Source organism: Triturus cristatus, chromosome 8 (genome assembly GCF_964204655.1).
Source record: "Triturus cristatus chromosome 8, aTriCri1.1, whole genome shotgun sequence".
In the NCBI taxonomy this organism is placed as follows: Eukaryota; Metazoa; Chordata; class Amphibia; order Caudata; family Salamandridae; genus Triturus; species Triturus cristatus.
Window position 1 is genome coordinate 66,881,766 of NC_140591.1, and position 26,686 is coordinate 66,908,451.

At 44.9% G+C, this 26,686-nt stretch overlaps 1 protein-coding gene across 1 annotated transcript in view; it reads right to left on the reverse strand.

Annotated features, from left to right (window-relative positions):
* The window catches only part of LOC146801339 (sodium/potassium-transporting ATPase subunit alpha-1-like), a 312,352-nt gene that overhangs the window by 141,868 nt on the left and 143,798 nt on the right, over nucleotides 1-26,686 (reverse strand). The window contains exon 9 of the mRNA XM_085620987.1: nucleotides 16,722-16,920. Within this exon, the coding sequence (XP_085477113.1) occupies nucleotides 16,722-16,920 (199 nt within the window). The remainder of the gene's footprint in view (nucleotides 1-16,721; nucleotides 16,921-26,686) is intronic.

Consider the following 26,686-nt stretch of genomic DNA (forward strand, 5'->3'; position numbering starts at 1 on the left):
TCGATATTTATTTAGTGTAATGTAATTTAATATGTATTTTATTTGTATGTTAAACATTATTGTAATGTATTTTAATACATTTAAAAATAAATGTTTAGAGATTAATAATTATTTTAAATTTAATTTAGCGTTTTAGTATCAGAGCGGGTTGTGGGTTTATAGGGGAATAGGGTGGGAAGTAATTTAATTATAATTAATGAATTAATATGTATTGTTTAATTGGTATTTATGATTAATTAATTGGTAATTAATTAATAATTGGTAATTAATTATATTAATTGATTAATTAATTGTAATTAATTATTAATAGTAAAATAATTTATTAATTGGTTAATTATATACATTATAACTAGTTTGATATTAATATTTATTTATTGTTATTGTTAATTAATTAATTGTTAATTAGTCATTAATTTGTGATTGAATTTTATTAAGTGATTAATTGATAATTAAATTAATTATGTGAATGTTTATGTGTAGTGGGTTGTGGGTTTATAGGGGAATAGGGTGGGAAGTAATTTAATTATAATTAATGAATTAATATGTATTGTTCAATTGGTATTTAGGATTAATTAATATGTAATTAATTAATAATTGGTAATTAATTATATTAATTGATTAATTAATTGTTAAATAATTATTAATTGTAAAAATATTTTATGAATTGGTAATTATATACATTATAATTAGTTTATTATTAATATCTATTTATTGTTATTGTTAATTAATTAATTGTTAATTAGTAATTAATTGGTGATTTAATTTTATTAAGTGATTAATTGATAATTAAATGAATTATGTGAATTTTTATGTGTTGTGGGTTTATAGGGGAATAGGGTGGGATGTAATTAAAATAAAATAAATAATGATATTTTTTATTTATTTGTAATTATTATTAATTAATTGTTATTAGTTAAATATAGTAAATATAAATAATTTATAATTGTATTTTATTTGTTGTTATTGCTAATTAATGTATTACTGTTGCACTCTTTGGAGTTGGAATAGTAATTTTTACCCCTACGCTATCCAACCTTTTCTCTACTGTTGCACTGTCTGAAGTGGGAAGAGTCATTTTTACCCTTACGCTATCCAACACTTTCCCTACTATTGCATTCTCTGGAGTGGGAATAGTAAATTTTACCCTTACGCTATCCAACACTTTCCCTACTATTGCACTCTCTGGAGTTGGAATAGTAATTTTTACCCCTACGCTATCCAATGTTTTCCCTACTGTTGCACTCTTTGGAGTTGGAATAGTTATTTTTACCCCTACGCTATCCAACGTTTTCTCTACTGTTGCACTGTCTGGAGTGGGAATAGTAATTTTTACCCTTACGCTATCCAACACTTTCCCTACTATTGCACTCTCTGGAGTGGGAATAGTAAATTTTACCCTTACGCTTTCTAACACTTTCCCTACTATTGCACTCTCTGGAGTAGGAATAGTAATTTTTACCCCTACGCTATCCAACGTTTTCCCTACTGTTGCACTCTTTTGAGTTGGAATAGTTATTTGTACCCCTACACTATCCAACGTTTTCCCTACTGTTGCACTGTCTGGAGTGGGAATAGTAATTTTTACCCTTACGCGATCCAACACTTTCCCTACTATTGCACTCTCTGGAGTGGGAATAGTAATTTTTACCCTTACGCTATCCAACACTTTCCCTACTATTGCACTCTCTGGAGTTGAAATAGTAAATTTTACCCCTACGCTATCCAACGCTTTCCCTACTGTTGCACTCTTTGGAGTTGGAATAGTAATTTTTACCCCTACGCTATCCAATGTTTTCCCTACTGTTGCACTCTTGGGAGTTGGAATAGTTATTTTTACCCCTACGCTATCCAACATTTTCCTTATTGTTGTTTTTGTTGAAGTTGGACTAGTAGTTTTATTGTGTCTGATATTTAATATGTTTTGTAATATTTTAGCTATTGTAATATATAATTAATATTAAAAATTATTCAAATTAAAAATAATGATTATTATTTGCTATATGGAATTATTTAATATTTATTAATGTTATTGTTTTATGTGTATACATGTATTGGTAATTAAAATAAATATTTAATAATTTATATGTTACAGACATTATTATTAAAAGTAATTATTAAGTAAGTGTATATATTATATATTATATATATATGTTTAATTAAAGTTTTATTTAATTATATATATTTATTATAAATTTTACATATTATAAAATATATTTAATTATGTTTCTTTGATTTATAAGTATTATTTGGTTTATTTTACATATATTTTTAAAGTAAAAAAAAAACGATATTTTTGAATTACGATATTTTTGACATCGATATTAAATTATCGATATTTTTGTACTTACCATGTTGTAGATAGGATGTCGATATTCTTGACCACGATATTTTTGTTGCGATATTTTTGTAGGTCGAATTTTTGTCTTTCGAAATTATGTCATACAACCGTAACAATTAATGTAGCATGGTAACATGTATGACAAGACCACCTTTGAGTTACCTTGCACCCTGATGCCGTAAGACGGAAAGGCCGACCTAGGAAGGCTCACATTGCCTCACCACCGCCCAGAAGCAGCGAGGAGGCACAAGCAGTCCCCAGTGCATGTAGAGCCAAGTGTTCAGTCCGAACCACATCACGCCACCACCAACGAGGTCTCTAAATACATGCCAACATTTTGGAAGAGGAAAGTGGGAGACTTGAACAAAAAAAATAGGGAGAATGTTTTTCACCTTTTAGAGAAGCAGAGGCAATTTGAGGCGGGAGGCAGGTAAAATAAAGCCATCATCATCAATATCAAAATGTATTGTTTAGTTAATTAAAACCATAACAATCATTTATTGCAATAAAACGTAAAACACGATCAAAAGAATCAATTGCCAAGAGAAGATTAACAATGTTAAAACCATGAAGCTGATAGTGGTTAAAGCGGTAAAGTGGTTTATTATCAGCAATGAGTAAAGCTTTAAACAGGAAATTGAGAGCGTCATCTCAGATTGGTTCCTTTTTTGAGTTTCTCTTTATCAGATCTTTGTGGTGAGAAGGATGATATGGTTATTTGATTAGCCAGTCTAGTTGCCCTGTCCCTCCGAATGGCTCGTACAGATAGAAATAATAGGCTCGACTATAAGGAAATGTGATGCGTCTCTCTAGCTTATTTCTTGATTGCCTGAAAAAAGAGCAAGGCGGGCTCAACTTAAGACCTAGAAAAATAATATCAGAGAGGAGAGACACAAGTGTCCATCCATGGAGCCCAGAGACCCAAGCAACAGTGGGAGCAGTAATTTCTTATTCCAGACTGCAGGCGCAGAGACTCAAGAGCCACAGAGAGGAAGGTACGGAGTCCTCAGATGCCACAACCTCATGCTGGGGTCGAGACCTGAGGCAAGGGTGGGGAAGATGGATGTAGGGCTTTGACTGAATTAGCAGCAAGTGTTGGGATGAAGAAACTACTACATAATATTTCTGTTAGTGCTCTGGAGAAACATTAGGGGTCTCATTTACAAGAGGCCTGCACCGCCAGAGAATTACTTTTAATGATGCTGCGGTGGTGCAGACCTCTCAATCATATCTAAGAGGCCACGGAAAGCCACCCTGTGTGGCTTTTCATGACCTTGTAGATCTGATGTGAGGCAACGCAGAGCAAGTTGCTGCCTTGACTCACACTGCGATGGGGAGGCATGTCATGGGTGTTACGTGGCTATTCCCACATACAGTGGTTGTTCCCATGTAACAGCCATGGTATTTGACAGATTCCCAAAATAAAAACATACTATAAACCTGGGAATGCGTCAAAAGACTATGCGTCCCCAGGGGTGGCATAACGGTTGTTTTTGTGAAGGAGGGTGTCCCTTCCTGATCAAAAACAACCTGATTTCAATGCAGGCACCCTTGCGCCATGGTGCAAGGCGGCCTACGTTGGCACGACAAAGCCATTTGAGTGCCAGCGCAATAAAAGAGGACAGGAATGTGCCGTATTCCATAGATCTCTCCTGCTGGTCTCGATGGCTTGAGTGGCTGGACTTCGCTCCCCCTCACAAGCCGGTCAGGAAAGGTCTTCAAAACTGAGGAGCAAGGATAAAAGGCAAGTATTAGGTAGAGATTCAGGCTTTCATGAGCAATCAAGGGTGGTAATAGCCTTGTCTTATATGCTGTTCACTTTATACATGGTTTTGTTTTAGGGGCATGTATGTTTCCTTTTCTTATTTTCCGCTTCATTCTTTTCTCTTGTGGGCTTCTCTAAATCAGGGATGCTGCGCTGCCCTATGTCAAAAGAGAAGGAATGTGCCGTATCTCATAGATACGGCCATTCCTGCCCTTTCGTGTTTTTGACGTAGCGCAGCGCTGCAGGAAGGCTTGAGGCGCAGCGCTGCAGGAAGGCTTGCGGCGCAGCGCTGCAAGAAGGCTTGCGGCGCAGCGCTGCAGGAAGGCTTGCGGCACAGCGCTGCAGGAAGGCTTGCGGCGAAGCCCTATTCCAAGATTAAGTAAATGAGGCCCTTGTTGTCTGGGATAAAGCAGTAAAAGCTCTGCAAGAACTTGTTTCCGGCTGTTGCATCTAGTCCAGCCATCTAGACCAACAGGAGAGACCTAAATAACTTACTGCTGTCCTGGTAAAGTAAAGTTCTATATGATCTAACAGTATAAAGATTTTCTTTGTTTCAATAAAATAATCGAGGAAATAGCAAGATACCACGACTAAATAGCTCCTTAGATTCCCTCCTTGTCTGTACTCCACAAGTGGTTAAATGGGAGGGCCCCAATACCAATCGGTGCCTTAGAACACCATCCGCTTTTAGAACCTTGCGTGAACCCGGCCGAGTTTCACAAAGCGCAATCCATCCGCTCCCCAGCCACTTGTCCTGCATAAATAATGACCATGAACAGCTGCCAAGTACTAAAATATTCATAATGTACAGCAGCTCTGAGAAACCATTTGTCAACGCAACTGAAGAAGAGCTGTAACTGATAGGTTTGAACCTCAATGCAGCTTCTACAAATTACCCAGGACTTCCTTCTCCTCCTGTGTGATGGTTAAATGTGCCTTCCATCTCTGCCATCTCTGGGCTCTACCCTCCGTCCTCCAACCTTTATGGATTGCTTCCATCCACTTCTGATCCATTTCAACCTCAGTGCCCCTGCCACAAATCACCAAGGACTTCCTTCTCCTAGTGTGTGATGCTTGTATGGTTCTTACCATCTCTGTAGTTTCTGCTCTACACTTCCTCCCCCATACCTTTTCTTAGATTGCTTCCATGCTTCTGTTCCAGCTCAATCCTTCTGCCATTAATTTCTTATTACACCTTTTCTTTTAGTAACAACTCCACCACTTTTCGCACTGTAAATAAGGTCACAAACATTCACTTGCAATCATGAAGATGCAGCTCTAGGGGGCAAGGAGAACTTTGAACAACGCAGGCTAGTGGCGAAGCGGTATTAAAGAGAGAGCATCATTATGTCGCCACCTAGTTCAGGAGCCTAGATGTGGAACACAGAACTTGCTCTGCGGTAGTCCTCACCAGACCCCACCTGCTCTGCCCAGAGTGAGCGGCAGTGTCTGCTCCTGCCACCTCCTTTCCCTATTGGGTGCTACAGTGTCCACCCAGACCAGATCAGGTCCAGAGAGAGCCAATCCTTATCAGAGCCCCCAACCCTCCTCATCTCCAGCGATCCCAAAGCAGACAAACCCTACTGGATCTCTGGCTCCAGCCTATGATCAATCCACACCTCTGCAGGGTATCCAACACCTTGACGGAAGAGACTATTGTTCACTCTATAACTGGGTTTCTTAGTATTTTGCATGGAATTAGCTAGGCTATTGCACCAGAGCGGGATTCCACAGCTGAAGGAGCTCAGAAAGAAACGTTCTGATCGTTGGACATATTCACCTCTCCCTCGCCTCACATAAATCATCTTTTCCTGCTCTTTCAGTGTCTCTCCTCTGATTTACAAAAATAGAACATGGAGGGACCCTGAAACAGTAAATGGGAGGGGAAGGGAGTCAGGGAATAATCAATACAGAAAACAGGAACACATTCCCCCCACATTCCCCCCACTGACTCAATATATGTAGGCAAAAAGTCCATAAATTCAACTGTGTCCACAGACCAAACAGAAAAATTTAATTATTTTTTTCACATTTTCATTTATTTTTCTAAAATAGTACTATACATACTATTGTAACTATTGTGGCAAAATTGCTACTGATGTTCAATTATTACATATACACCAAATACATTATAAAATAGACTTTGACACAATAGAAAAAACAATCAATTGCGCAAACCCAACTGTAAGTAAACAACCAGGCAATGTTTAAAGTTGGTTCATACATATAAAGACAACAACAGACAAAAAATATTGAAAAAATACAACATGACCAAGACAGTGAAGCGCCGACGCGCGTTTCGGAGATCCCAAGCTTGTAAATAGGAGCACTTGATGAATGCTGCCTATCCTCCTATTCCCACTACTCCAAGCCATCCTTTTTTGCCTCATGACTACTTTCATTTTCAGAGGTTGCTGTAGGTTGTGTATGGGCCAAGAGGCGCATCAATCAATCAATCAAGGATTTATAAAGTGCGGCAAATCACCAGTGAGGGTCTCAGGCTTGGCCTGACTACATCAAGCACATGCTGACACACGTAGTCTAGTGACTGAGTGTGACACCAGAGCCACGAGCCTGCAGTTGCCACCCTATCCAGGCATATGGTGTGGTTCTTGCGTGCCACTGTTCTCTTTTGCTGAGCCCTGCTCTCAACATGGGAAACAGCGTTTACAACGCAGGTCTATTAAAATGCGGTCGTTAAAACGACCGTGTTGTTAGTACACAATGCATTTACATCGCAAGTCATCACAACAACTTGCTGTAGGGGGCGCTGAGGTATTGGAAATGAATTCCAACACCTTCCCTACTGTTGCGCAAACTGGAGTAGGAATAGTAAATAATACTATTACTAAGTCCAGCGCACCCCCTACAGCAAGTCGTTCTAATGACTTGCGATGTAATGCATCGCGTACTAATAACGCGGTTGTTGTAACGACCGCGTTGTAAAAGCACACAATTTAATAGATCGTGTTGTAAGGAATATGCTACTTACCAGTATGCATCTGTTCTTGGCATGTAGAGCTGCAGAGTTGTACACTTAGCATAGGTCGCCATCTGGTGTTGGGCCCGGATGTTTGCAGTTTGTTTTTCTTCTTGGACAGTCTTTGGAAGTCACGAGTTTGGTGACTCCTCCTTCGGTCCGTACTGCGCATGGGCTTCGGCTCCATCCTCAGATTGTTTTTCGCCAACAGGGAAATGATGGAGCGTAGTAATAACAGTGAGAAACCCATGTGTTGTATCTAAATAAGATGTACTGGAACGGATACAGGTAGCCGGGGAGGCGGGTGGGCGTGTACAACTCTGCAGCTCTACATGCCAAGAACAGATGCATACTGGTAAGTAGCATATTCCGTTCGAGGCATATGAGCTGCAGATTGTACACTTAGCATAGATTATATAGCAGTACCCAACCTTAGCGGCGACCACCGGTATCCGTTGCAGCTGTTTGAAAAAGTGTCTTTAGTACAGCCTGGCCCACCCTAGCTTGCTGCTTGGAATGCACATCTACACAGTAGTGTTTTGTGAAGGTGTGCGGTGTAGACCATGTGGCTGCTTTGCAGATGTCATCTAAGGGTATATTCCCTAGAAAAGCCATAGAAGCCCCTAACTTTCTTGTAGAGTGGGCTCTAGGAGGAACAGATAATGTTCTCTTTGCCTTTTGATAGCAAATTTGTATGCATTTTACAATCCACTTAGCTATCCCTGATTTAGAAATGGGGTTGCCTTTATGTGGTGGAGAGAAGGAAACGAACAATTGTTTAGTCTTCCTGAAGGGTTGCGTTCTTTGTATGTAGTATAGCAACGCCCTTTTCACATCAAGTGTGTGTAAGGCCCTTTCTGCAACAGATTGGGGTTGCGAAAAGAAGACAGGTAATTCCACTGATTGATTGAGGTGGAAGGGGGAAATGACTTTGGGCAGAAACTTCGGATTTGTGCGAAGTATGACCTTGCTGTGATGCATTTGTATGTAGGGTTCCTGTATGGTGAACGCTTGTATTTCACCAACCCTTCTAAGGGAAGTGATCGCTACAAGGAAAGCTGTTTTCCAGGTGAGAAACTGTAGCTCACATTTGTGCATTGGTTCGAAGGGCGGACCCATTAGTCGTGTAAGAACTAAATTTAGATTCCATACAGGGGAAGGTGGTGCCCTGGGAGGAATTACGCGTTTAAGGCCTTCCATGAAGGCTTTAATAGCGGGCACTCTGAAGAGTGATAAATGCTGTCTGTTTTGTAGATAAGCAGCGATCGCTGCTAGGTGTAGGCGTATGGATGAATATGCCAGGTTACACCTGTGAAGATGGAGCAGATAGCATATGATGTGCTGTATGGATGCATCTAGAGGGTTGATTGTATTGTTACGGCAGTAAATTACAAATCTTTTCCACTTTGCGGCATAGCATGCTCTAGTGGTAGGACGTCTGGCTTCCATGATGATGTTCATGCAATCAGGGGGAAGGTTAAGGTATCCGAATTCTAGAATTTCAGGAGCCAGATCGCCAGGTTGAGCTGAGCTGGGTCCGGGTGCCTGATTTCTCCATGGTTCTGGGTTAGGAGGCATGGGGATAGATGTAGTTTTTGATGTGGTACCACTGACAGTTGTAGTAGCGTGGTGTACCACGGCTGCCTGGCCCACGTCGGAGCTACCAGAATGAGTGTGAGGGAGTGCTGTTGTAGCTTCCTGACCACTAATGGAATTAGTGGGAGAGGTGGAAAGGCGTATGCAAATCTGCCTGACCAGTTCATCCATATCGCATTGCCCTTGGACAATGGGTGTGGGTATCTGGCGGCGAAGCTTGGGCATTTTTTGTTTTCGTGGGTGGCGAAGAGGTCTATCTGAGGATGCCCCCATTGTTGGAAGAATGGGTGAAGAACTTGTGGATGCAGTTCCCATTCGTGTAGTTGTTGCGTTTGTCTGCTGAGCAGATCTGCCATGGTGTTTTGTACGCCTGGAACGTGCTGTGCCAGGAGAAAGATGTTTTGAGGAATTGCCCATCTCCATATGCTCTGGGCTAAGCGGGAGAGCTGGGGAGAGTGTGTCCCCCCCTGTTTTTGGATATAATACATTGCAGTCATATTGTCTGTGCGAATGAGGACTGCTTTGCCCGAAATCTGTTTTTGGAAAGATTTTAGGGCTAGAAAGATCGCCAAGAGCTCCAGATGGTTGATGTGGAGCGATTTTTGCTGTGGCGTCCATAGACCTTGCATGGTGAGGTGTAGAAGGTGCGCTCCCCAGCCGGAGAGCGATGCGTCCGCTGTTAGAGTCACCTGAGGAACCGGGTCCAGGAACGGCCGCCCTTTGGAAAGGTTTGTGGTGTTCCACCACTGCAGAGAGTGATGTGTGCGGCCGTCCACCAACACCAGATCCGTCAGCTGACCCTGGGCCTGGTTCCACTGTTGTGCTAGGCACTCTTGAAGTGGACGCATGTGGAGTCCTGCATGGGGCACTATGAAGATGCAAGACGCCATCATTCCTATGAGCTTCATAAACACTCTTGCTGGAAGAGAGTGTTGAGGAAGGAATGTTTTGCGTAAGGCTTGAATGCTTGTGATTCTGGCTGAGTTTGGATAGGCAATACCCTTGGAGGTGTCTATAGTGGCCCCGAGATATTGCTTTGTGTGAGATGGTATGAGGTGGGACTTTTGGTAGTTCACCGTGAAGCCTAGCTGGTGGAGCAGTTGGATGGTGCTGTTTGTATGTTGCACACATTGGTCGTAGGACGCGGCTTTTATCAGCCAGTCGTCCAGGTAAGGGAAGACGTGAATGTGTTGACGTCTGAGGTGTGCTGCTACTACTGCTAGGCATTTGGTAAACACCCGTGGTGCGGTGGTGACCCCGAAGGGGAGAACCGTGAATTGGTAATGTTGCCCGTCCACCACGAACCTGAGGTATTTCCTGTGAGAGGGGTGTATTGGAATGTGAAAGTATGCGTCTTTCAGATCCAAGGTTGTGAGAAAGTCTCCCTGGCAGAGGAGTGGGAGGACTTGCTGTAGGGTGACCATGTGAAAATGGTCTGAATGTATGTAGGCATTTAGAGGCCGGAGGTCGAGAATGGGTCTGAGGGTCCCGTCTTTCTTTGGTATTAAGAAATATAGGGAGTAGACCCCTAGATTTTGTTGATTGACGGGGACCTGCTCTATAGCGTGCTTTTGGAGGAGTGAGAGTACCTCTTGTTTGAGCAGTGTGGAATGTTCTTGAGACATTGGACGGTGCCTTGGTGGGATATTGGGTGGGGTAGATGTTAGTTCGAGACAGTACCCTGACCGAATGATTTGGGTCACCCATTTGTCCGATGTTATGGACTCCCATACGTGGATAAAGTTTTGTAGTCTGCCCCCGACCGGAGTGGAATGGTCTGGGGGGAGCGGAGGGGAGTCATTGTGCGGGGGGGGTTGCAGAACGGGTGTTGTTGGTTTTGCCCCTGCCCTTATTGTTGTTACCCCTGTAACCACCTCTCTGATTGCCCTTTGAAAAGGTATTTTGAGGAGGGGACTTGTAGGAGGTAGAGGCGTTATCGGTGGAGGAGCCTCTGCCTGTGCCACGAAAGGACGAGCGTCGAAAGGAACGTTTGGAGGCTTGTGTTTGGAGTGCCCCCATAGACTTTGCTGTGTCTGTGTCTTTCTTCATCTTTTCGAGCGCTTCGTCTACCTTTGGCCCAAAGAGTGTTTCCTGGTCAAAGGGGTGATTGAGTATGGATGCCTGGACTTCAGGCTTGAACCCTGAGATCCTGAGCCAGGCGTGGCGGCGAAGCAGGACACTGGTATTTATGGCCCTAGAAGCAGTGTCGGCTGCATCGAGGGCACACTTAATGGAGGTGTTTGTAATTAGTTTGCCCTCCTGTATCAGGTCATGAGCCTTGTGCTTGTATTTTTCTGGAAGGTGCTGCATAAGAGCCTCTAGTTCGTCATAGTGTGCTCTATCATATCGCGCAAGCAGTGCTTGTGTGTTTGCAATGCGCCACATGTTTGCAGCTTGGGAGGCGGTGCGTTTACCAGACGCGTCCAGAAGTTTAGATTCTTTGTCTGGCGGTGGGGCATCTCCTGAGGATTGGGAGTTAGCCCGCTTTCTAGCTGTGGAGACAACTAGGGAATCTAGGGGAGCAGGGCCCTTGATGTAAGCAGGGTCTGTGGGTGCCGCCTTATACTTCTTCTCTATTCTAGGGTTCAGTACTCTGGCTCTGACAGGGTCTTTGAACACCTCTGTAGCGTGCTTGGTGACACCCTTAAGCATGGGTAAAATGGAAGTGGATTTGTCTTGTATATCAAATGTATCCAGTAGGTAGTCTTCTTCTACTGGTTCACTGTGCATGTCCACCCCGTGGTAGTGTGCTGCTCTCTGCACTAAATGGTGAAACCCTAAGGAGTCCTCTGGAGGAGACGGTCTTGATGGGTATAGGTCGTCCTGAGGTACATTGGGTATATCAGGGTTATTGTAATCCTCCCATGGATCTGGGGTCCCTGGTGGAGTGGGATCCATTGGGGCGTCCGCCGGGTAATTGTCCGGATCCCCATCATCCGGATCTGGGGATGGGGTCGGATCGTAGTGAGGTACAGGTGGCGGAGACCTGTGAGGTGGAGGCGGTGGAGGGGGTAGGGGAGGCGGTGGTGGGGAGGGCACTCTGAGGGGAGAAGTAGCAGAGTCCTTCCTTTTGGGTGGAGGAGGAGGAGCCGGAGCATCAAGGCGTCTTTTCTTGGTAGTTAAAGTCAAAAGCCCAGTCTTTGGATCTTTGGACAAAGTCTTTTGTAAAGGGTCTGGTGTAAACAGAGCCAATGGTGTCGAGTCGTCTGTCGGCACCGGTGATTTCGGAACCGGGGGTTTCGATGGTCTGTGTGCGCCATGCTTTTTTGAGGTCTCCGGGTGTTTCGGCGTCGAATGATGTTTCGGCGCCGGAGCATCGGTGCCGACGGATTTGTGTTTGTGTTTGGTCGGCACCGAGTGTCCAGGCTTCGGCACCGGTGGTTTCGGAGTCGAGCTGGATTTTGCAGTCTTCGGTGCCGGATGCTGTTTTTCGGCACCGGGTGTTGGCTGGCTCGATCCCGAGCTGCCATGAGACTTTGGGAGCTTCGACACCGGGCCCGAAGGTGGGGTGATCGAAGTTTTGGTTTTGGTTTTGCCCAGGCCGGCAGGCGAGGGAGTAACCTGAGTCTCTTTGGTTTTCGGCGTGGGGGTGGGAGGGGGCATAGTACTCACGGCCCGCTGCGCTGGTGTAATGTCCTCCACGTCGGAGTCGTCGGCCTCGGAAGCGCTGACGACGTCTTCCTCCTGCTCGGTGTGTGTTTGCCCCGAAGCTTCGGCGTCGTCTCCGAAGATGTCCGGTGGAGCTGCAGAGGATGAGTGCGCCATGGTGCGTCGAGCTCTTCGATCTCGGATGGTCTTCTTCGATCGAAAAGACTTGCAGGCGGGGCAGTCTCTGGTCTCGTGTTCCGGAGAGAGGCAAAGGTTACACACCTGATGGAGGTCGGTGTGGGGAAATTTAGACCCACATTTTGGGCACTTTTTGAACGGAGTCCTTTCCATCGGCCGGGACCGGAGTCGCGGAGGGCCCGAAGGCCGGTGTCGATGTACGGGATGGAGAAAGTGCCGCTTTGAGAGATGAAGATGATGAAGGAACTCGAAGAATCGAGGATTTTCCGCCGAGGCTGGAACCGTAGAAGTTCGAAGCCGGAGCACGAAGTATCACATCCGAGCCCGATGGCGGAAAAAAACAATCTGAGGATGGAGCCGAAGCCCATGCGCAGTACGGACCGAAGGAGGAGTCACCAAACTCGTGACTTCCAAAGACTGTCCAAGAAGAAAAACAAACTGCAAACATCCGGGCCCAACACCAGATGGCGACCTATGCTAAGTGTACAATCTGCAGCTCATATGCCTCGAACTGTACTGTTTTCCTCAACACACATTAGTGACGAGGTGTGAAGGACCCGCACATAGCCCTGACTGCTTCCAGGTGGTGGGGCAGCCGTGTCTCCTTTTCCAGATTCGTAGTTGGGTACGGACCCAGCGGGATTACATTGGTGGCACAGCTGCCCGACTCTAAAATTGGACGCTCCGTTTGCTTGTAAGCCTGCATTAGGGTACAGTGGAAGCGAACAAAATGTGTGGTTGCCCAACTCTAGAATAACTGTGCACGGTATTTGGACAAACTGTTGGAAACACAAACATCGTGGAACAGAATAGTGTGTCAAACATTTAAAGGACAAGTATAATGTGTACGTCATTTACTATGGGAAGGAAAGGTTTACTATATATAACTCCACATTTATGTGCCTTGATGATATATATATATATCTTCAATGTACATAGATCTGGAGTTAAGAATAGTAAATCTATACTTACCTATTTGCACTTACCTTCTCGATATTCTTGTCCTCGATATTTTTGAAATGATATCCTGTCCACACAATATTTGTCTTTCTGATACTCTGTCACTGATCCCTGTGCACAGATGGTCATTGAGTGAGAGTGAAGATGAAATGCAGACCAGTAAGACGGCTGCCTGAATCTAACCTTCATAAGAAGTGCAATACTGGGCCGGAAGGCCACTGCTGCTCTCCCTTGTACATGAGGGGCATCAAAAAGCAGACCAGCTCTTGGAAACAACCTAGGTATAGGGTTGCTGTGTTAACGGCCCTAAGTCGATGTAGTTGGCATGTGAGAGCTGGGTCACATATGTCCTGGAGAAATACCCCTGTATGAAGGTGCACCTCCTCGCTCCATTCTCTCTGCACGTACTGTTAGGCAACTGGCTTACACGAGAGGCTGAACTACATGTGACTGTACCGGGCGATCCTGACCCTTTGGGTACATCATAAATCGCAGGGGCTCACAAATGTGCCTGCTCCCACAATGCTACATATGCACCCTGTGGGAGGAGCAACTGGCAATCCTCTAACCCCGTTAAGTGAATTGGAAGATCTGGCGACAGCAGCTCCCGCTGGCTTTTATTGGCTGGACAGCTTGACCAATTATATCAGAGCTACAAAGGAACGTGATGGGATTATGAAACACTGCCTGCTGCGCCACTACACAGAAAAGGAGATGTTCATGTTGTTCAACAACTTTCGAAACATGGGACGTGGGGTCGGAGAAGGCTAATGAAAGGATGGTTGTGGCTTTTGAGGCCTATTTTAGCTCTAAGGTCAACCCAGAGATTGAGTGTTTCAAACTCCATCAAGCCAATCAACATGAACTTGAAACCCTTGGTGGAATTTATGCAATCCTGCAAGAACTCGCCCGGACATGCACCAACAAAAACCCTTTAAAAGTGCTCATATAATACAGGATAGCCGATCATTTGCTCTCAGAAAGATGATACTGCGTGAACCAGGAATGTCACTGGATGATATCCTGATATTAAGCCGTTCTTACAAAGTCTAAAACAGAAGAGCAGAGAAGATGAAGGCAGCACTGGCGCACAACCACAGAAAAGAGGAGGCAGATGCAATGAAGCGTATGAAGTCTAAGTTGGCTATGGCCAAAAGGGGCGCAAGAAGATCCGAAAAAGGATCCAGTGAGCGAAAATCCTGCAGATATTGTGATGCTAACACACACCCAATGGAGCAATGCCACGCCCTAGACAAAACATGTAGCAATTTTGGCCAGAGTAATCAATTTTCACGGGTGAGCTGGGGAAGTCGAAGAGACCACACAGGACAGGGTACGACTTGGCCCAGCTGAACGCTCCAGTCAGTGTCAGCAAGCGACAAGGAATTGGGCAGTATGCTAAGCCTGGACAGTGTGGCTGGAGACTATGGAGAAGGGGAGGATGATGATATAGGCGAGGAAGTATTCATCATATCATCTGCCACACAGTCAATGAGCGGCTAGGCCAATGTGTGAGATCAAGATGCTGGGCCAAGCATTCACGGCCCTCAATGGCATGGAGGCATCAGCCATAGGCTCAGCTCAGTTCGAGAGGTTCATTCCTCCACCCCCTTTCTGTAACTACTTCGCTGGACATGGGATGAACCACGGAAAGATCATGCTTCCGTTGCCGGCGAGGTTGAATACTTCATACACACCCTTAATAAGATCATGCAAATTGGAGCTGAGCAACAGGTAAATGTGGAGGCTGTGATCCATCAGTTTCTGCAAGTGTTTTGCAAAATCCCACACGGTACCAACAGGTGCCCCCAGCGGTCCTTATGTTTAGGTGACCTGTGGGGGACATGCTGTCACAGACCCCTCATGGGTTTTCATTCCACATAATGCATCAGAGATACAGCAAAGAAGGATGAACCATAAAGGCCTAGTCAGCTACAGGAGGCGGGCCAAGACTCTGGCCCTGGAGTTGGGAGACTTGGTCTTGATCAAGGACAGGAATCCAGGGAGTAGGTTCTGCACTCCGTTTGAGTAGCAAATGTTGAGAATTGTTGCCTTGAAGGGGACGATGAGCACAGCAAAAAGGTGTGATTTGTTAGTGAGCTGCAGCGCATCACGATTCAAGACACCAAGGACTGGATCCCACAGACTGCTGGGAAAGGAAAGGCCAAGGTGGGATGAAGCATGAAATGACTTCCATGTGTTGAGATGAGGCCATCCAGAACAACCCTGAATAACCGAACTGGAGTCAAGCTCAATGCCTGAAGAAAAGGAGAGGGGTGAGAGAGCGAGAGAAGAAGACCCATGTCCTACCGACACTCAGGAAAACCCCTCCCAAGCGGGCTGAAGAAAGGGTCATTACGATCTTCACCAAATGCCACCCCAATCGATGAGGTCATAACATCATGCATGGTAATGGGGTGGGGACTGAACCTGTTTATGATATAAAAGTTTTTTTGGTTTGAAATACTGTTTGGGGAAAGGTTGGTAAGAGATTTAGTGTATTGGCCAATAAGGGGTGTGACCTGACTGCATCAGGCGCATGCTGACAGTCAGGCTCACCCTGAACCTCCATCGTATCAAATACACACATTCAGGAATTCCCAAAATGGATTTTGCCTTGAACACATTAAAGCACCACATATGCTCCTTCCCACTCTTTCTCAGCCATACAAAGCTAAACACTTGCACCATCCATAACCCATAGCATAAAGTCAAGGAAGGACCCCACTGGAAAGACTTGGCTGAAAATTTTAAACAGGAAAGGCTGACAAGCAACTTTCCCACAGAAGGCAATAAGTAAAAGAACGTTTCCCCCTACTAAAACAGGTTGCGTGCACCACCGGCAGACTAGTTCTTCCCAGTCCAGAGAAATTACCAAAGTCAGTCTCCTAAAGGCGAGACACACTTGATATGGCCCTCGAGATGGTAGAGACCTTGATGGGTACCACACCATTTTCACAGATGGCTTAGCAGATAGGCTTGACTGTAGTGTGTGCTTATGTGAAGGGGTTCTACAGAGACATGCAACGGGACGTATTAATCGAATGGATTGTATTTCTGAGAACCAGGATTGTTTTCTCCATCTGCTTCCTTGTTTCCATGGGTCAAAGGTTCCCTGGCTCCGCCCCTGCAGTCTCCTGCCCAGCAGTGTCTCTCACCTGCATGTGGCTGGCAGCTGGTCAGCAGGAGTTAGCAATGGAGATAAACCAAGGACTGATGACCATAATTCAGGCAGAATTCTTTTTTACTAATGATATAGTAACATCTATATGGATGTGCATAAGAAGCAGCCTTACCGCTCTGGTTCTCAGTGGTGTCTGCTTCATGGATCTGATTGTCAAACCACATGTGGGCCACAGTCATTCGGTTCTGGGTGAGGGTTCCGGTTTTGTCGGAGCAGATGGTAGAGGTAGATCCGAGGGTCTCCACGGCTTCCAGGTTCTTCACCAGGCAGTTCTTTCGGGCCATTCGCTTGGCAGTGAGGGTCAAGCACACCTACGGCAAAGGAGGAAAGTGGGTTCAATGTGCTGGACCTTTGTTTTCTATCCACCTATGTTACATGTATCTTTGTTTTTTTAGACATATTTAAAAAAAAATCTTCAAATTAATGACTCACAGACAAATTACAATTCGACATTATTACATCGCAGTCACAATCTGCAAGACACCTAGATATACCGTGATAGCTGCAGAAGATAAAGACATATATAATCCTACTTATTAAAACTTGCATTCATCCTCCATATTTCTCAATCACACGTCAACTTTTTGCAGTCTCGTCTCTGATTTTGTAATGCGACCTATATAGTACTGGTTTGCATCTCAAAATCTTCAATTGTAGAAGGTCGTGGAACAAACTGCCTATTGGATATAGGCCTGTTGCTAATTACGACTCCCTATGATTAGCTACAAACAAAATTATGGTGGCCAGCATAAACCAGCACTACCATCCTTCTGTTTGCATTCACAAATGGGAAACCTTTTTTTGTAAACAGCTTGTGTTCCTGAAAGGATCTGGTGCTGCTGCACACAAAATATTTACTGTTTGGGAAGACATTCGAGGTGGAGGCAGTGATCCCTGGGCCACTGCCTGCTTCCCTCAAGGTCGCCCAAGAGGATTACCGAAGGGGAATCAGTTACCACCTCCTACAAGGTGTCTGTAGCTGATCAATGGTTTGCAACAGCGATTGCAGTCGCAAACCACCGGTATATACCATTGCGACTTACATGCTCCTTTTACATGCCCTCCTAATTGCCACTTGGAATGGGTCGCAAAAATCATTTTGTGAGTACCAAGATGTTGAGAAGTTGTTGAGATCTAAGGGCTGATTGTCCATTTCTTTTTAGTCGTTCTCTTTCTGTGACCACACAAATCCACATCCCATGCACATCCCATGCATATTCTAATAAACAGGGAGCAGTCCAGCACTCCCCTTCCCAGCCTTGTCACAGGCCCACCACATCCAACCTTGTGCCTGCAGTGGTACCTGCTTTCTGGCTCTCATCTTGGATTCACGTTATTGTCAAATACACTTGCAGAACTCCCAACTAAAGAAGTGCCTGCTTTCCTTTACCCGATGTTTACTTTCAGACAGGGTTTTCTTGCTATCTCCGAACACGTTACTTCATTTTTAGGTCGAGCCTAGAGCAGGGCATGCGCTGCTTGCTCGACTTTAGTAAGGGGGTTTTCAAAGTGCTACCAGCTGGCCTCAAGCTTGCGTACATGTGCGCATGCACGTGCGCAGCCGCCATGTGGGTTTCTGTCAAGGCTCATTAAGCCTTGCATGCCTCTCTCCGAGCTTCAATTCCCTCCCACACCACAGATCGCGTCACTCTGCTGGCCTCCACTACCCTTACGTTCATGCTGTGGTGAAATGTGTCTTGCAGACTAAAACAAATGTTCCAATCATCTGTAGCCCTTTTGCTGGAGCCACTATATGGCGCTATCTCATCGGGGCAATTTATACAGTCTTGGGCCTTCATTCAACAACCCAAAGCATCCTGGGAGTTTAGCCGGGTTCACAGTCTGTCTTGAGTGGCCTGTAGGAGAGCGCTGGTCTCTTTGGACATTACCATGACAACCTGGGGTATTTACCACCCTCCTGTTAACCTGTTTGCTTCCCAGACGAGGCGTGGCCTTGAACCGCCTGGACTGTTAGATGTGGTGTTTCTTTCCAGGCGTTTGGTTAAGTGTCTAAAACAAACTCTTCTTGGGCACCTCCTGTGCACGCGGCCTGCGGACGGGATGCTGTGACAGCCATGTTGTGCTGGGTGGCGCGGTGCCACCCGCAGACATGTTCCAGAGTCTTGGCCACCTCATTGTTTTTTTTTATCAGTGAAGGTGTGGCACTGCCGTCCCTTCAGGAGCCAGTCTGTTTTATCGGAGAGCGCGACACACTCTAAGGCACCGCAGCCTCCTGAATACTGGGCTGCTTTATCAAGCCATCAAGGCACTGAAGCAGTCTCACCATGGAGGGTGTCAACCCTCAGGCACTGCTGCAGTCTCGGCATCGGTGAGGGTGTCACCGTCCCCCCCTCCGCTCCCCCCTGCACTCTCAGGGAGCATTTCCTACTTTACCTATTCCTTAAAACGTCTGTGGCCCGTGTAAGGCACCTGTGTGCTAGACAGAGAGGCCTTTACATATATACATATAACATGGGCCTCGATATGAAACCACAAAGGGAGGCTAGGTTTCCTATCCGCTGCACGTCACGGTAGAAGTTTTTCGGTATTTGTAAGTAGCCATCTCATTAGTCTCAAACCGACCAACATCTTAGACTGACTAGCCCTAAAATGGTTAAATACAGACGTTTGTGTTTTTCAAAAGGAATTGAGTCTCGTACCCCTTGGGATGATAACAATGTTTTACTTTGACTGACCTGCTGACAAATTCATTATTCCTGTTTTTTTTTACCTGCACATCAATTCTGGGGCGACAGCTCTCAGAAAGGATTGTACGAACTGCGTAACATGAGGGGAACAAACAGTTCGTTATACTTTGGCAATGTTTCACCCACTGCTGAGTTTGTTAGCCTCTTATAAATCGAAGGTAATTGATCATTTCTAATATTCTTGATAACTAGGTCGAGTGGTTTGTAACAATGAAATACAGGAACAGGGCTGCCATTTTCTTAGCTGCATCTTACACATTTTACATGCAGGAGAAGTTAAAGGTACTATCTGCTAAACAAAAAAAACTTAACTGAAGATCACCGATGCATTAACTAGCGCTGCAATGTCTACTAAACTGACTTGTGACATTAGGGTTTTTGTGGAATACTCAAAATGTGCATAGCCGACCATGCCCAAAATGGCGCATCCGCCTCAGGGAATAACAAGCATTGGCATAGCCACTAGGTCTCACTTTTGGTACCTTATAAGTATTTAGTTATGCAGCACATTATCCTTGGTGCAACAACATTAAGTGTTGCATGGTCCCAAAGGCGAGACCTATTGGCTATGCCAATGGTTCTATTTTGTGTTTTTACCGCGTCTTTTTGTGAGGTTCCATTGCTTCACTGAACAAACTCTCCCTGTGACCCTGATCATGTGTACACTTGCATGAGCAGGACATTTGATCCAGTTCCTTGATGTGTCACTGTGCAATGACAGTGCTCCACGGTTATGTTGGTTGCAGGCACCGATGGGGAGACACAAATACCAAGCACTCAACACCCTATTATTAGTCCCGTCACGTGACCTGTGACACAGGTCCTGGATGGATTTGTGAGTGATCACTAAAAGAGAGGTCTGACCTCTTCAGATGACTTCAGAGAAATATCATTGCTTCCAACAACAAATGAGAGGACGAACAGCCTAACACATGTAAATAAAACAGAACACCACTGTAAGTCTCACCCAGTTTCAACGTCAAATTAGCATAGCTTTGGTGGATGCTGGATAAATGATGCCAGCTGCAAAAGGATGCTGCCACTCTTGTCCATGGTTTAACCGGTCTGGTGGTTAGAGATGTGAACACTGGTTGAGGACTGGTCTCAGATGTCCATCAGTATACAGGGCACGAAGAAGCCTGGAGAGTTCAGGTTCCATACACCTTATTGACACCTGTGATAGATTATGGTCATTGCCCTTCAGTCCAGTTGCACACTGAGGAAGGAGCAATGCTGCACTCATGTGGCTTTGGCTGCAATGCTTGATTTCTGAAGACTAGATTTCAGGGTTCTAGATCTTGTTGAAAGTTTCTTCCACTGGGACATATCTGAGTCCCATATCCCGTGAGTGAGAATGCACCTCTGACACTGCCGCAAAGGATAGTGTGTCAGCAGTAATGCTGCTGCTTGTATGGTCGCCAAAGGACCACTTCAAGACCACCAATGAGCCACTGCCAACTCACTCAAGGAACGCTTTGGAACATGAGCATTATAGTCAAAGCGTCCAAAAGATTGCATCAGGTTGAACATGGATATTTTGGCTCGTTGCTTCAGACTGCCAAAGATGTGTCTGGCACGCAGCAGCATGGTATTAGTAGTCTACCTGACTGGTCAGTTTGCCATTCACTTAGCAGGTGGTGACAGCAATGCACATCTGAGTGAAACTGACAGAATGGTGTTGACCATTTCTGTCATGCTTATGATCTGACTTTCTATAGAGCTGTGGGCCGGATGAGCTGGTTGGTGGACTCCCCAGGTGGTGAAGTTTTAGAAGATATTTTAGAGCTGTAACTTCTCTGGCAAATGGGTCTTTTCAAACCTTCATAACTCTCTAGGCTGTTGTTGGCTTGTCCGCAGATCTGCAATTGTTACTCCGTGCTGTGTTGGGTCTTCCTTTGGTTGCGTGTGTTCCTCGGAATGGTAGTTTTCTCAGTAGTAGAACAGACTGTGTATCTTAGTGGGCAGAGAAGCTGAAGGGGCAGTGCAGGGGCTGGATCTCCTCACTTGAATCATTCACAACTTCTTCTTGTCTTGAAAGCAATGGCTTGTAAGACAGCCGGTCACGAGTGTCACAATAGCTCCTCTGGCAGACCAGGTCTCGAGACTTAGGTGCATTGCATGTGGAGTGGTCCCTCAACAGGCCTTTGCTAAATGGTGATCATGAATGCTCTGCAGATGCATCAGGGCCTGGGGCAGCTTAACCTATTGTTCTCCATCTTCAGGCCAAAGCTCCTGGGAAAACAGCGAGACTTCGGTCATGGATCTTGTCTAGAATATACTGAGTTGGCAGTTCCTTAGCGTTTCTTATCCATCACTGCAGGCTTACGTCTTACGTGCCCAAAATATGTCTTTGACCCTGATCAAGAGCAGGATCTGATTTTCATCCGCTTTGAAGGGCGGCAACTAGAAGGATGTTTTTTCAGGTTACGATGGGTCTTGCAGCAGAAACACCTGTAGGAACATAGGAGCACTTGTAGTCTGTGGAATCTTTGTTGCTCTCGTTGATGGGGGTTGTGAGAGACTTTACCTGTGAGAAAAGCTTCAGGATGGAGCAAGTCTGATCTGCGACTGCAGTGAGCTTCTCCTTCCTACGCTATGGAATGCAGCATGAAGCAGATGTGGCTCTTCTTCTGCCTTAATTCACAGTTTTATTTATGGGTTTGCCTCCAAAAGTTTCCTAGTGCCAGGGAGTTGCACCAACTTTGAGTTTAGGCCAACATGGTCTCTGGGAAGTAGGCAGTCTTGGTCGTCAGGCATGGATGACCTATGACACAGGTTGTGGATGGGTGTGTGAGAGCATGAGAGGTGGTATACTGTACAGATGTGCTCAAGAACATGAGACAGCCGGCTTTCCTGGGGCCTACAGAACGCACACTTTGTACACTATTACTGCCTTGTTCGCTGCACCTGACCGCAGCCCTAAGCTATGCAGCTCCCTGGGAGAAAAACAGGCTGCCCAGTCACTGTCGAGCTCGTGTATCCTGTCACAGTTCTAGTAGCACACCTCCACCACCAGAGCTAGGGGAGAAGCTACAAAGAAGCAGGCCAAGAATCAGACGTTTTCAGGTTTTGTGCATCTGCACATTGTGCACTTAACACACTTGCAGACTTCTGAAAATAGGACTGGCTTGGGGTAGGGGTAGGGGTGGGGGATGGATCCTGGAACTTGGGAATGTGCAGGGTCCTGGGTGGCTGTGGTGAGTTAAAGATGAGAGTGGTGGTATTAGCCGGTGGTGGAGGGGAGGTCTGAGTGTCAGCTCAGTGCACTCCACAATTGCTTGTTTTTCTGTGCCATACTGTGATGTGATTTGAGAACTGCTGCTTCACTTGAATAGCTGAAGTGAAGGGGGGGGGCGGGTGAGTCATTGCTCTTCAGTGATTACAGAGCCTGCTGATGGCTTCTGTCTCAAGATGGCTCTCTATGGTAGAAAGAATGCTCTTGCTGCTATTGATGGAGATGAACCCTCTTGTGATGGTATTTCCTCTCCAGCAACTTGTAATGGGGTCTGTGGTACTCTGTCTTTTTTCTTAATCTCTAGCTACCAACATGTCTGCCTCCACCTTAATCTGGTTCATCACATCGAGGGTTTGAGAACTGAATAACTAAAAGTCAGAGAAGTGGGTGAGCATCTCGTTTGAGGCCTAAAAGACGTAACAATGGGAATCTTCGTAGACTAAGTCTGGGGCAAAAACTTTATCCCAATAAGTGCCAGAAACCTTCTGCTGCAAGATTACCTAGTTTGATACCAGATGACCATCATTAACATTCTCAGTAAGTTTTAACTTTTTATTAAAAATATCTTCGGCAAAATTCTTAGGTCTCACAATGAAGCCTCTTGTGATAGCTGAACAAGGCAGAAGCACTAGCCACTTTCGCGGCTGTGGACGATAAACAACATGCATTCCATTCCAGTAAAATGAGTTGGACATTCCATTCCTTTCTATTAAAATGAGTTGTTTGTTTGCTTCCTTGTCAAGTGATGCTGTTGGTGTGGGGTGGAGGAGTGCCTTTTTACAGCAGAAGACAAGTCTGATCTTGTTTTCCAGTCTGCTGCAGTTTTGCAGCTCCTCTCATCCACAAAACGGAGGAAAGAAGCAACTTCATCTATTGGTGACGCTCTCGACGGTGACAAGGTTGGAGAGGTCGGACAGTCTGCTGTGCCTGTATTCGTCGAAAGCTGTGTTTGTTGTGGTATGAAGTAGGAGATCTCCCTGGTATGCGGTCATATCTTGGGGTGTGCAACATCAACTGCATTTACTTGTTAGGGTCTTTGGTCTCCTGAGGGGAGAAGGCATAGACCAATAACTTCTCACAACTTCATTACATGATGTAGGTCATTTTGGAGGCACTGTTCTTGAATATGGCACAGCCTTCAGTGGTGAAAGCGGGTTTTCTTTTATAGGACCAAACTGAGGGTGAGGATTCAGGGAGTGGACTTTCTTTCTCTTTGCTGAATGACTATCCAAATATCAGGAAGCTGGAGAAGGGCAGTGCCTCGATTTCAAGGGGGCTTTCTACAGCGATGGGGTCTTTATGTCGTGTGTCTTGACGGGTAAAGATCTTGGCAATGTCAAATGTTTGCGGATGAACCAAGGAAATATAAATCATGGCAACATTTTCAAGTCGTTCAACTCAAAGGAGTGATAAAAAGCAATCAGATAAACTGCCAAGGCACGGCATTGTGAAGGTTTATAAAACGCTCAGTCTTTTAAATTTAGTTCCATGAAGCCCCTGTCTGTCCATATCCATTTTCACAATGTTTTCTGTTAAACTTTTCAGGTAAAAATGGATTCTGTTCCTTATTTTCACTCTTGATGTATTTGTGATTTATACTGGATGGTTTGTAAAAGAAAATCTATCAAAGTAATCGGCACGATGGCACATAATATATAAACCAAAAACTTTTATGGGACAGTTATTATCTGTTGTAAAAGTGCCCTGGGATCCTACAATCACTTGGACTATTTAGCGTTAATCAATGAAGTACCCACTATTGAGAACTTCCCAGGTACCCCTGCAGACACTTCCTATCATGCTCACCAAGGACACATTCTCTCCACAGCACATGCTCTGCTCAAGCATACTTACCTCTGAACCAGGCTGTCTGCACACTTCCCTTAACACCACCCAAGAACCAGGAGAGTGAAGACCATAAGATGCATGCTGAACACTAGCAGTATGTGACAGTGACACACAGCAGCCCTTGCTCACAGACGGGACAATATGGCTTTCTATGCAGTGGATTTCAGCACACCCTGCTGACACCACAGACTCCATTATGCAAGGCTGTAGGTAAATCATAGGTAGCTGTCACTAGTGTGCTGAAGCCCCGCACTAGCAGCATGGTAACATCTCCCCCCACCCCCTCAGGTACCCAATGGCAACCACAGCATGTAAACCCCAAGATAGTAGGAACCTGCTATCTAAAGAAAATCCTCAGAAAGTTCTAAGGCACATGCAGATAATCCACCATAATGCTTCTGACTCTGGTCAGTGCAGAAGGGCTTTCCTTTCACACCTCCTGATAGGTCAAAAGCATGAGTGGGATTTCCATCCCATGCTTGGCATGTACAGAATCCAATCTTCCATACCCAGAGCAGTTCTTTAATGACATACCAAGGTCAATTAGCTTACCTTTGCTGAACCTGAGGATAGTGTTTCAATCATATCTATATGATTTGTGTCTGGCCCTTGTGTGGGGCTACACTCACGTGCTTGTGTTTGCTCTCTGTCTCAAAGTACAGGGTTACACTCATATGTGTGCGACTGCTCTCTGACACTGAGTATAAGGTTTCACTCATATGTCTTTGATTGCTTGTTAGCAATGAGTGCAGGGATACACTCATGTAGGTGATTGCTTTCTGACGCTGAATGTGGTGTTACACTCATTGTAAATAACTGCTCCCCAGCCCAGAATGTGGCATTACACTCATATGTTTGTGATTGCTGTCTGGCATGCATGTAGGTTTACACTCTGGCCTTAAGTGTGGGTGGTCAGTCAAAACAAAAAAAGGTGCTTCATCAGACAACACTTCTGTTGCGATAAACTGTTGCCTAACCTGAGCCCTCCAATACACATAAGTCAAAACAATATAGCAAAAATGCATTTCTATTTATTACAAAATATATCCAATAAATATGAGTATCAAAATGTACATGATCATACATATAATGTCCTCATACAACTTGATCAGTCTAATAGATACAATACATTATGATGTCCACATAGATGGAAAGACATCAGACAGTATGTGATACACAGAGAAGTACAGTCTATGTCTTCGCATAACCAGTCCGATCAAACAGCACAGCCACCACATGTTTCGTCTTGCTAGACTTCCTCAGGGCTCAGGGTACACTACATAAGTATCCCATAGAGAGACTACAATTGAAAATACCACATCCATTAAACTCTATGTATTTATTCTCAATTATTAGTAATGCCGTCAGACAAGTTAATGTCCATATAAGTTTCCATCAAAATAACTGCACTTCCTTTTGTTGTCGCGCCACAAAGTCTTTAGTATGTCCTAACATCACCGGTGTCAGAATCCACATGCAGACACCACCAATGCACAATCTTCAGGTACTGCGTGGAACATGCACATATTACTTCACTTCCAAATCATATTTTCATACCTAGAGACACTAGTAGAGGGGTGCAAACCTGCAAAGTTTTTGTTCAAACTTAGTAACGGTGTTTGGAAATGTGTTCAACTTATTGAATTTTGCAGTTGACCACATTTCAGTGAAAACTGACTTCTTTGAATATATGCTGCATATATCCTTATTTTACACTCACTAAATGGCTGTGCGTAAGTCTAGTATGAGACAACAGTTTGCGTTTTTCTACTTTAATGCTATCGTTCAAAGGAAACCTTCACAAAAGGTGAAGCGGGAAATAAATATTCTGCATCCGTTTTTTTAGCTGGACTGGATTTGCCAAGAGTGAAACTAATCTTGCAAAAGTGTTGCAAACGAGTAAACAGGGGAACTTCACAAAGGGTGGAAATAAAAAAGTTTGCAAAACTTCATCAACGAAAAAATAATTTCTCAGCTGAAGTTGGATGTACAGCATGTTTGGAATTGTGCCAGTGCTTATTTTAGTGGAGGGTAAGTAACACTGCCTGCTTAATCTTGCTGACAGTCTGTTAGGGCCCTGTGCAAAAAAGATTCTGAGTGCATTAAAGCAGTGTGCTGTGGTACAAACTTCACCCGGATTCTAGCGCCTGTTCCCCTGCACAGAAACACTGCTCATGAATATTGCAGTAGTACTCCGAAGCTCTGCGCAGTCCCTTGAGTAGGACAGTGTGACATGAATATTCATGAGCTGGCCAAGGGCCTGGTTGTAGAGGAGATTCCCGCAGC